Source organism: Cavia porcellus, unplaced genomic scaffold, assembly GCF_034190915.1.
Source record: "Cavia porcellus strain 051 isolate PalLab524CR breed Dunkin Hartley unplaced genomic scaffold, mCavPor4.1 scaffold_18, whole genome shotgun sequence".
NCBI lineage: Eukaryota > Metazoa > Chordata > Mammalia > Rodentia > Caviidae > Cavia > Cavia porcellus.
The window spans coordinates 72,218,502-72,230,911 of NW_026947501.1; the positions used below are offsets into that span (position 1 = coordinate 72,218,502).

At 40.0% G+C, this 12,410-nt stretch overlaps 1 protein-coding gene across 7 annotated transcripts in view; it reads right to left on the minus strand.

Moving 5' to 3' along the window:
- Positions 1–12,410, minus strand: part of Htt (huntingtin) — a 145,926-nt gene that overhangs the window by 114,725 nt on the left and 18,791 nt on the right. For 6 of the 7 annotated variants that reach the window (XM_063230279.1, XM_063230275.1, XM_003461856.5 and 3 more), the window contains exons 3-5: positions 6,759–6,879; positions 1,857–1,916; positions 1,424–1,503 (exon numbers count right to left, since the gene is read on the minus strand). In XM_063230279.1, the coding sequence (XP_063086349.1) occupies positions 1,424–1,503; positions 1,857–1,916; positions 6,759–6,879 (261 nt within the window). The remainder of the gene's footprint in view (positions 1–1,423; positions 1,504–1,856; positions 1,917–6,758; positions 6,880–12,410) is intronic. The other variant, XM_063230280.1, reaches the window with a different exon arrangement.

The window sequence follows — 12,410 nt, forward strand, 5'->3', positions numbered from 1 at the left end:
TAAGCGGTATTAAAATTCTTGTTTTTAATTGGAAATCATAAGAAAATTTGAGAAAATAGTACTTTAAAAAGTTTTAATGTAAATAAAAGGAGCATTATAAACCACAAAATTTATGTTCACACCAATCAAGGCCTTCAAGCTGCACACCAAGACTTCTAGGGAGGAAATAGACACATAGTGAATAAGCCCAGCCTCTGCTCTCAGAGACCAAGGCAGGCAGTACTCAAGGTCACTGACAGCACAGATAACTTCCTGAGGCAAAGTCAAGGCCAGCTGGGAATATGTTAGAAAGGGAGACCAAAGGCCTCTCAAAAGAGATTATTTTTTGGTGAGATTTGAGGGAAAATATGAGCCAGCACAGGAGGAATAGACACCCGACTTGTATCTGCAGTGACAAGGCCAGGGCACCTGGGTGAAGAGTCTTTACTGCATTTGAATGCTGTCAGGGGATGAATAAAAGATTCCCAGTAAGGGAATGTCAAGACAATTATGTAATATAAGGTCACTTCAGGTGTTTTGTGGTCAACTTGAGGGTCAGAAATATAACAAATTCTGAAAATAAGGATAGCTGGATTGGGAACATGTAATTGAGGCCCTGAATTCAACTCTCAACAAACATACATGCATAAATACAAAGGCTATAAAAGGAAAGAGTTTATAAAAAGAAATTTCCTTAATGGACATATACCTACAACCAAAGCATGTTCATTCAAACTCAACCTCAGTGGAATACACTGCCATTACACATGAATAGGGAGAAGTTAGGCCCCTCTATCTACAAGTTCCCCAGGGAGAGAACGGAGGGTCTCCAGGAAAAAGACACACTGGGCCAGTGTGAGAGAAGGAAGAAGCAAGTGAAAACTATAGGGCCAGGAATTTAGCTCAGTGGCATAAGTGCCTGCCTGGTAAGTGTGAGATCGTGAGTTCAATCCCTGGTACCAAAAAAAAAACAAACAAAACTACACTCCGCATTATTTTTTTTAATCCACCACAATCTGTTTCACTTAGTCAAAACTTTATGCACAGTTTAACACTCATCTTTTCAACCAATATAATAAACAAATGCCCATTTTTGACTCCTATAACTGGTGGTAATAAAGCTGCTGATTAGTTGGGGCTGCAGCACAGACCAAGATAGCAAGTCCCCTGCTGCTCTAGGGTCCACATTCCTTAAGTCTCTAGGGGGTAGGATTGGGCAAAAAGCAAATAAGCACACTAATGAAATACACAATAATACTCCTGCCAGGGCGAGCACTGGAAGGAACTATAAGCAGGCAATGTCAAATGCAAGTATGGAGGGGCAGAAATGGCTGACTTCAGGCAGGACAGGAAGACTGAGGAAGGGATAAGAGCTGAGATGGAAGGGATCACCACGAGTGGCCACCAAAACTACCAAGGGAAATGGCCCAGAGGGACAACTTACCTACACTTCTGAGGCCGAACCAGATGAGCTAGCTCAGCAAATCTCCACAGGGCAGCACGCAAACTGCGAGGGGCACCATTCTGAATGGGTTAAATCAGCAAAGTATCACCAAGAGGTTGCAAAGGAACAAAAGACTGTCTTACTGTTACCTTTTGCTTTTAGAGAAAAAGTCCATTAAATGTATGAAACATCTGGGAACTACTTCAGAGATTTTTAAAAATCCAATGAGCTTCAATGATAAAGTTACAAAAAAATTAAGCTGCCATTTGTAACTTCCATCTTCTCTAATGAAAAGTAACCTCTACACACAAAGTAAAACAATTACATCAGCATTACCAAGAAGCAGTTCCTTCGAAAAAGTTTTATTTTTTAACTAAAAGATACAGTTTCACACATACTGCTCATTGCTATGAAATGGAAAGTGAAGGCATACCTTCTTAATTTCCTTGTAGAGCTCTAACTGGAGCCTTGGAAGGTTGGAATCCATCAAAGCCTACAGGGAAGTACAAGAAATTTGTTTATGGGCGATATATTCCTCTCACAATCCTAAAGAAAACTATCGGGTTACCAAAACTTTAATTTGAGGCAAACTAAAACAAAATTACACTATGTTAGAAAGTTGTTCATTAAGAGAAAAGCAAATGTAGGGGCTGAGGATTTAGCTCAGTGGCATAAGCACCTGCCTTGCAAGCAGGCGGTCATGAGTTCGATCTCCGATACCAATAAAAATGAAAAAGACAAAAAAAAAAAAAAAAAAAAGAGAAAAGCAAATGTATGCAGACGTCACTGAACACATTAGATACAGATTGCTCACCATACAAAAAACAGTGAAGAGCAAAGAGTTTAACTTTCACGGTAAATGCTACATAAAATCTAAAAAAAAGAATAATTCTAGAGGGGGCTAGGGATTTAGCTCAGCGGCATAAGCGCCTGCCTTGCAAGCAGGCAGCCGTGAGTTCGATCCCTGGTACCAATAAAAAAGAAAAAGACCAAAAAAAAAAAAAAGAATAATTCTAGAGTTCTCACAGGAAACCTCCTATCTTCACTAAGGGTCCACAGCTGACTCCAGCTGAGGTGACCCCTGAGAAGACTAAAGTCGGGAGACTGAGGATGCTCCCAGCCTGGATCGTGATCCTAATTCCCAACCACAAAGCCTGATGACTGCAGCACGAGGAGGCAGAAATCTGAGCACTCCATACATTCTTACACCAACTGTAAGTGGAAGAGAAAGAAAAAGAGAGATTATCTTATGTTCATGAATGTACTATGAGAAGTTAGCATTTCTGTACCTGGAGACTGAAAACAGACGAGGAAATAGCAAAGAAGCAGGGACCTGGGCAGCAAAAAAAAAAAAAAAAACTAGGACCACAGTTGCAACCTACAGCCGTGTATGTCTCCAACCAGGAACCAGGCCACTAACCAGCAATTCCAGCAGACTCTGGGGAAAGCAGGCTTCAAATACAAAAATCAGTATCAGAGAGTCTATGGTCTTGCTGCTCTCTCTGTCCCTCCTGACCTCTCACTTGCCATGCTTAAGGTAATCCATGATTACCTCTGCATCAGGCTGGGCAGGCAGTTCAGCGGAAAAGTGTATGCTTAGCATGCTTGCGGCCTTCGGTCTGATCCTCAGAACAACAATAACAGCAAAAGAATTTCAAGACAACTGAAATACATCAAAGAAAACCCAGACTAGTCTTTCCAGTGCAAATAATAAAAACAAGCAAGAGCATCCGGAACTAGAGAAGCAAGTGGAATTGAAACAAGCCATCTGCAAACATGCTGTGGGGTAACACTGGGTATGGGTCACCAGTGCCCCTGGCACAAAAAGCAGGTGACACAGACTCTGCCATCAAGCTACCGTAGAAGGCAGCAGGCAAGTACGGGCCCAAAGTTCAGGTGTGGAGAAGGTAAGATGACTTCTCTGGAGAGAACAGAGGGAGTGGGAACTGCAGCTACAGAGAAGCCCTGAACACAGCAAGCATTGTGGCCCAGATGCCATCTGTCAGGCAGGCAGGAAAGATGCCCTGGGCAACAGAGCTCCTTGGACACACGTAACAGAAAATGGAAAGCAGCTGTTGCACAGTCACACTACCCCCTCTGCCTCACTGAGCCAGACTGTAAGAACTAGATTACTAAAAAGACTATTTCTTACCACTTTGAGGACCCAGGATGTGGCAATGCACACACAACAAAAATTGGTCTCATTTCACAGTAAAGGAAACTGAGTCTCACACAAATTAAGTTCATTTCCAAAGCTGTTCAGCTGACAAGTACAGAGGGAAGATTCTCTACTCATCTGCCTATCAATGATTTTTGCAACCTTTAACTGTCATTGTCAACTTGACTGGATTAAGAAACATTCCTAGGTATGTGGTTAGGCCAGGCAGGTGTAACCTTGGGGCCCTTCCCTCTCTGGCTCTTTGCAGCAATTGTGAACTGAACAGCTTTGTTCCACCACACCCTTCTACCAGGATGTTCTGCCTGGGTACCAGCTCACTATGCACTGAACCCTCTGAAATTGTGAACCACAATGTATTTTTTCCTCTTTTAAGTTATATACCAGGTACTTTGTCCAGCAATGAAGTGCTGACTAATACAATTCTTCCTTAGTCATAGGAGCAACAGGGTGATTACATTCCTAAGGAGGTTGGGCCCATGAAGGAAGGGGAGGTTTACTGCTTGGCCTAAGATCTGACACTCTACAAAGCAAGGCTTTGGTAAGAGACTAGAGGAGATAGTTCTGTCCTATGGAAAATGCAGATGGGAAACAGCCAACCTAACAACAGATGGAATTTTTGGTTCACCCACGCAAGTGAGTATAACTAGAAAAACAGCCTTCAAGGAAAAGGATGAGATGGTGCCTATTCTCTAAGTCTTACTTAAATTTCAGAGCTGGGACCTGATGTACTGTAATCAGGGAAAAAGAAGAAAAACTTGGAAGTCCAATAAACAAGGAGCCCTCAAAGAGGTGAACAAGAAACACATTATTCTTTAACTATCATCAAGAAATAGATTTTGGAGAAAGTGCCAAAAACTCTGCCACAGAGTCTTAATCAGTGCCAGTTAGCCTGCAAAAGGAACAATACTTAAACCCTGGGTTCAATTCAAAAGGCGAATTCACAAACACAAGGTGCAATCGCATCAGACAGCCCAGGCAAGAACTCACACAAGAACAGTTCTGCAATATGTTAAGAATCAGTGCATGGAAAGATTGATATATCCTGCACAACTGTCCCTAGAAATTGATGGAAAAACAAGGTGCTTCCAGGATAAAGAGGAACTAGGGGAATTTGCAACCACCAATTCAACTCTACAGAGAATACTGCAGGATATTCTAAAAAAGGAAAATACCAAGATTCCAGAAACAGTGGCAGAGAGGCCACACCAAATGGAGCAGAAAGCGAAATGAAGAAGACAAACTGACAACAAACAACAGGAAAAGAGCTCAACAGAAATGAGGCAGAGAAGATTGGATGATAGGAAACAAGACATCATAATAGCTAGTGCTGATTTAGTATCATCTTGCTTTGAAGTCCCATCAAGCTTTTATTCTTCTGTCTCCATCGGTCTTAACAGTTGTATCTTATTGGATTTTATTATATGTGATAATATAAGTAAAATCTTTTATAGACAAGGAGATTATACAGAAACCATTGTTCATTTTCTGATAGTTGGTTCTAAATACCCTGTAATACTGTCATTCCCTTGAATGGTTTTACATTGTCTTGATATGTTTGGTGCTATAGTACACGAAGTTATACTCAAAGATTTCAAGGAAAGAAACACTATGGTAACTACTTTTATGTTAGGTTATCTTGTGGTGAAACACTATTTTGCTTAAATGGTTATGCTTTGACCTGCGCTGTTTTGTTGTTATGCCCTCTTTTATCTCAATCTCCTTTTTCTTATTTACTTTTTTATCTTTTTAATTAAGGGAAAAATAAAAAAAGCAGGATACATTATAGTAACCCACTTTGATTTCCTATTAACTTGATTTGAAACCCTGTATAGCCCTCACCATCTTGCTTTGACTGATTTTCCTCTATTCTGCTTTGCTTGATAGTACCAAGTTCGAAAGTATAGGCAACAACTGTAAAGACGATAAGATTCATTATGACAGCCATCCTGGTTGACTATTATCTTCTTTTAAAGTCCTGTAATGTCTCCAATGTTTTGGTTTTATTCTTTATTGTTTTGTTCAATTTTATTATAACTGATGATACAGGCAATTCTTTTTAAGATAGCAAGAGGCAGTATGGTAACCATTGTTGATCACCTAGTTTTTTGTTTTTACATTATCTATTATGTCCATCCTTTTGATTTGATTGACTCTGTTCTGTTACGGCATATTTGGTTTTACTGTCTTCAAAAAAAAGTAATAAGAACTGTGGGAGTAATAAAACCCAAAATGTGTAATTGTCATTGTACAAAAGAAAAGAAAGTGCTCTAAAGAATATAACTGCATATATATTTAAGTGTATAAGATAAATAACCGTACTACTGAGTTTTGCTGGATCACTGAACAAAACTGTTTCCTGTCTCACTGTTTGAAAGTCCACTTTATATGCTTTAATTTTGTAACTTGAACAACTATTTCTAAGATAACAATATGTAATCTATTAACTAGTGATTTCCTACTGTTTATGTTTTCTGAAATTCTCTATAACTTGTACCCTTTTTTTGTTTTTTTTTTTCTCCTTAAATTAAAAAAAAAAAAAGAATCAGTGCATGGAAGGAGGGACTTTAATCTTCCACAGCAGCAGAAAACAGGAAAAAGGAACAGCAAATTAGAAATGTGGTGACACAAGCAGACTGAAGAGACACAAGGACAAAAGAAACCCAGTGCTATGCCCTCTCTCAGCAACGGTGCTGTCCTGTGTTTGCCACCCTATGCTGGGCTCTCCTTTCTCCTACTCATGTCACCACACTTGCAGCTAATCCAGTAACTTGAGATGCCACATCTTTACCAGCAAGCAGTGCTGCCTGACCCCTCTCAGGAGGGACAGGGGAAGGGGACATAGGAGGGCACCCTCGAGAGACACCAAAGCCAGACTTCATTCCCAAACTGCTGCTTTCCTGGGGCTCTGCGGCTCTGCAGGCTACGCCCACCAAAACACTTTTTCCTGAGAGCAGCCAGGGGCCGCCACCAAGGTCCTCTGACCCTCACATCCCAGGCACTGGGGCAACAGCTCCTTTCCACTGACTGGTATTTGGGTACAGGCCCAAGACAGAAGGCTGCAGGCAGCCTCCGGTCACGCCACTCCAGACGTGTGAGAATGTTGGCGGAGGCAGCTCCACCCCACTACAATGATGACAGCGTCCACAGGGTTCTTACTTTGATAACTTTGTTCAGGCATTCATCAGCCACCATTCTGACATCTGACTCCGCATCATCACTGCACAGCAGGAAAAGTTCCATGGCGATGCCCAGGAGTTTCTGAAATTCTGGAGAATTTCTAAGTAAAGAAAGAAGAGAAACTGTCACTAACAACAGGAGCCTAAGGAGACGCAACAAGAAACTATAATGAGGTATATGGTATCCTGGATGAGATTCTGAAACAAAAAGGGACATGTTAAAAATTAAGAAAATCAGGGCTGGGGATTTAGCTCAGCGGCATAAGCACCTGCCTTGCAAGCAGGCGGTCGTGAGTTCGATCCCTGGTACCAATTAAAAAAAAAAAAAAAAATTAAGAAAATCTAACCAGTTGTGGTGGTACACATGTGTAATTCCAGCACTCAGGAGGCTGAGGTGGAAGGCTGAGCCAGGAGGAATGCCACGAATTCGAGACCAGCCTACGGCACATAGTTCAAGCCCAGTTTTGAGACTGTGTCTTGAAAAAAAGTGCATAAAGCTTGTTAATATTAATTTGTTAACTGTGAAAACTGAGCTACAATAATTTAAGATGCTAATTAATAGGAGTAACTGGAAGTGGGGTATATGCCAACTTTTTATAGTGCCAGAAGTTTTCTATGGATCTATAACTTACTAAAATAAGAAATAAAGAAGAGATTATAGAAAAAAACAGAAATTGTACCTGCAAGGCAAATTTCATTTTTTAAACTTTTAATTAAAAAACTTTTTTTTTTTTGGTACCAGGGATTGAACTTAATTTAAAAACTTTTAAAACACATTGCTTCAGAGACTTAAATCCCAGGAAGCTCTCTGAAAAGGTTACTTTTACTTCAGAGCCTTGAAGACACTTCTGCTCCTGTACTCCTTTCTATCTGTACTGTCAACATGATCCAAAGTGTAGTACTTCACTGCTGACACCACCTCTTCAGGGTCAGACTTTGTGTTACACTATATGGAAAATCTGGAGCCGAGCACTTTCTATAAACTGTTTTAAAAACCTGACAGTGCCTGTTTGGGCTGTCACAACCTAAACAGCTAAATCCAGCACCAGAGAGGGAGACCGAAGGGCTGAGCACATTAAACCAGTAACTCAAGGAACACTCCAGAAGCAAACCCAATAACACAGATGTATGATTACTAAAAAGGCATAGCCGGACTCCTGTCTCAAGATGTCAATCTAAAGTATCCTGAAATTGAATCCCCATCCCCTTTGCTTCCAGGTGGTAATTCCCACATAGTCAGAAGATAGCCAGGCACTTTTAAAGCAAAGGACCATATCAGTAATGGTCAACGAAGATACAAAAGCAAGAAGCAAGACAGGCACTTAGCAACATTTCCAACGTCATCTCTGAGGAATATAGATGTGGGCAAAGAGCTAGGGAGGGAAGGTCTCTGACCTACCAGAGCAGCGTTTAGACAGCAGTGCTGCCACGGAGGGCTACAGGGAGCTACAAGGGCTGCTTCAAGTGGTATGATTTAGTATTTCATTTTACCTAATACATCCAAAAATTATTTCACCATGCAGTCAATATAAAGAAACTTCCAAGATATACAGCAACACTTTTTTATAGCACACCTCAACTTAAGACATTGAATTTTCTTCAGAAACACAGGCGTTGAACTGGTTGACATAGCAGTTTCTAACATTCCCACAGTCCTCCCAGGACAGAAGCCACTGTCATCACTCTTGTGACTGGTAGTTTGTGGCCTCATTGTTTCTGCTAAATTAGTCTTATCAATTCACTGACATTCTCAAAAAAACCAACTTCTACTTACTGGCTATAGCTTTTTCTGGTCTACTCTTTTACTAACTTCTGTGCTTATTTTTGATTACATGCATTCTTTTGACAGTTCTCAATTCTACACACTCATCTTTCTGAAGTTTCCACAGTAGAAGCTGGGTTTACTAGGATCATTTTGTTCTAACATATTTGATGCTTTAAATTTTTCTTTAAAGTATGACAGCACACCCCAGTATATAACTGTATTGCCTTTAATAAATTACTTTCTGACTTCCCATCTGACTTCTTTGACTCAGATGGGAACGTGATGCTCTCCACACATTTGGGCTATTTCTCTGTAATAATGACCCAGAGACACAGAACGTGCTGTGTGTGGTCTGCACCCTTTCACAGTTGACTTGTGTGATGGCCTGGCATCTGGTCTACACTGACAAGACATTCTGTAAAAATGTGAGGCATGCTCATGAAGTATCCCATGTCCATCCATCAGATCACCATGATGAATAGTTGTTCAAGTCTTCTAGATCCAAATTTTAGGCCTATGTGTTCTATGAATTAAACAAATTAAAGAAAGTAGCTGAAATACTTGGCTTTAACTTCCTTCCTGCAGTTCCGTCTGCTCTTCCTTCATGTTTTATTAAATATCAGTGTGTGTTTGCATGTACACTCATCATGGGGAACTAGTACATGTACATTTCTCCACATATTTGTGAAGCCCTGCAGTTGACACATAAACATGATTATTATGCCCACCTGAAAACTGACCCTCTTCATTAGGAAACAGCCATTCTGTCTTTGTTAGCACCCTTAGCTATGAGACCCACTTTCTCTGGGATCACTACAGCCACTCCAGCTTCCATGTGGTAGCTACTTTCCATTCTTTTACTTTCAGCTTATTTGTGCATTTCTACTCAAAATGAGCTTCATGTGGGGTATATACACTGACTGGGCCTGACAATTAAATCTGAAAGGTCTTCAGCTTCCGCATTTAATGTCACATTCCTACTGTAAATCGGCTGAGATCTACAACTGGACCATTGCCTTCCCATTTACCCTCTATTTCCTCTTTCCCTGCTTCTGACTTATTTTGGATTATCTTTATGATTCCATCCCACTTCCTTTTTTTGGTTTATAGGCAATAATTCTTCGTTACTTTATTGTTCATAGTATGTAACTATCACACTGTACTTGAGTAAATATTATACTGCTTCACCAATAAGAAACAACAGTTTCTTACGGCTACTCTTAACAAGCTACTGCAAATTGAGTTTGTTTATAAAACTGAGTGGCTTACAATAAGAATGTATTCTTTTTTTTTTTATCTTTTTTGTTTTTGTTTTTATCAGTACCAGGGATCGAACTCACGAATGCCTGCTTGCAAGGCAGGCGCTTATGCCGTTGAGCTAAACCCCCAGCAATAAGAATGTATTCTTTCACAGTTCTGGAGGCCAGAGTGCAAAATCAGTACCCTTGAGCTGAAATGAAGGTGCAGCAAGGGCTGCATGCCCCCCATAGGCTCCCCGAAGTATCGCTGCTTGCCCCTCCTGCTTTGGCAGCTGCCCACATTCTATGGCTTGGAGTGTTCACTCTTAACTCCAGGAAGCACCTTCAAACCTCTCCGGACTCCAGTTTCTCACAAGCTCTGCATAGGTCTCCTTTTTATAAGGAGATATGTGACCTTATCTAGAGCCCACCAAGGATAATCTCTATATTCCTAAATCCACAATTTAATCATACCAGCAACTCCCCTTTCCTTAAAAGGTAACATTTACAGGTTCCAGGGATCAGGACTTGTTATCATTTTCTGTGGGGGTAGAGAGGAATTCTTCTATCTAAGTATACTTCCATTTTTGTTCATCATACTTTTTACTTACACATTATAAACTCCACAATGTGTTTTGATTTTAAACAAACTGATTTTTTTTTTTTTGAGCCAAGAATCAAACTCAGAATTTCATGCTTGCCGGCAGGTATCATGCTGCTGAGCTATACACCCCAGGACCAACAAACTGATCTTTTAAAACCTAAATTAAGTCCTTGAAAATGTAGCCTCTTTAAAGAAATTAAAATTAAAGGACAAGAGCTTATGTAGAACATATATTACAGTACAGTCACCATTTCACCACTCTTCAACCTTCATGTAGACACAAATCTCCAACTGGAATTAGTTTTCTTCTACCTGAAACACTTTTTAAAATATTTTTAGATAATGGTTACCTGTCATGCAGAGCAGTTCTACTTCTGTACACCTAGGAGTCTACTTCACTGCTGAGTTCTGGAGTTTTCCGGGTCTCCCTCTCCCTCGCCTCCACAAGGCAGTTCCCTAACTCCTGGCAGGTGGGGGTCCAGAGAGATCTGCTGTCATTTGTACCTTAGTCCAGTACCTGCTTCTCGTGTCTTGTCACTATTTCACATATTTATTCTTTTCACTAGCTTCCAGAATTTCCCCCAAAGTATTCAGTGGGGGAAATGTTATCTGTATCTCAAATTCATACACAGATACACACACACACTTAACATTCCAATCCATATACATTTTAATGTCACACAACCAAGTCTCACCATATTGCCAGTGATTTCAAGGTTTTCTCTGTAATATTTATTTATTCTAGCAAATGAACAAGCTCAGAAATACTATTGGATCTAGGGTGCTGGGGATTTAGCTCAGGGGCATAAGCGCATTCCTTGCAAGTGTGCGGTCATGAGTTCGATCCCTGGTACTGATAAAAACGAAAAAGACAAAAAAAAAAAGAAAGAAAGAAAGAAAGAAAGAAAGACTACTGGATCTTTAATTAAGATGACTTTTAAACTAAAGATTTAGAAAAAATTCAACTTTCTGATAGAAAACCTTTCTATCTGGGGAAGATAGTAGTTGTCTAGTAACTTTCGGGAACACTAGCAGCAGTCTGTACATTATTTCCTGCCGATTCTTTGCATTTTTATTACTACAAATTAATCTATTTTCAAACTCATATGTACTAATACATGAGAAATCTATGGTTTAATATTTATTTTTACTGAGGCAACTTGCTGTCGTATACTATAACAGGTTGCTCAGATAAAAGTCCCTAGGCAGTTGCAAGAGGGTATCACTGAAAGTAAAAGCCAAGCCCCCACCTTCAAATAGAAAGTGTAAGAGTTTGGGAAAGACAGCAACGAGGCATCTTTACTGTTATATTCTTTGTAGTTTTCCAGTTGACTCTGATGCTCATCCATATCTAGGACCCCATAGACCATCAAACTGAGAGCTGAAGCAGACTGCAGAGTCACAGTATCTATGAAGTTTCAGATGTATGTCATGTTCTGCATTCTGGGTATTAGCCATCAAGACTGAGATGAGACAGAATCTCAGCGTAGTTCTGATTTGCATTTCCCTAACAGCTAAATATGTAACAACATTCTTCATATATTTATCGGTCATCTGCACTTTTTTGAGACATGTATTTGCTCATTTGTTAATTGAGCTATTTGAGATTTGTTTGGGTTTTATTTTTATGTTAAGGATTTTTTTTAGTTCTTTGTTTTAGATGTTAATCCTCTTATCAGAAGAGTAGCAAAGATTTTCTCCTATTCTGTGAGTTGTCTCTTCTTTTTGTCTCCTGTGCAGTCTCCTGATAGGCTTTTTAACTTGATACAATCCATTTTCTGATTCTGAATGTCATTTCTTGGTATTGGCAGCCTACTGTGCCAATGCCTTCAAGTTTGTCATCTATGTTTTCTGCCAGCAATTTCAAAGTTTCTAGTCATACTTCTAGACCTCTGATCTGCTTTTATTTTATTTTAGTACAGAGAGAGAGAGAGGAATCTAGATGTAATCTTCCACATGTGGAGATTCAGGTTTTCAGCTGTACTTGTAAGAGGCCAGCTTTCCTCCAGAATGTTTTTGGTCTCG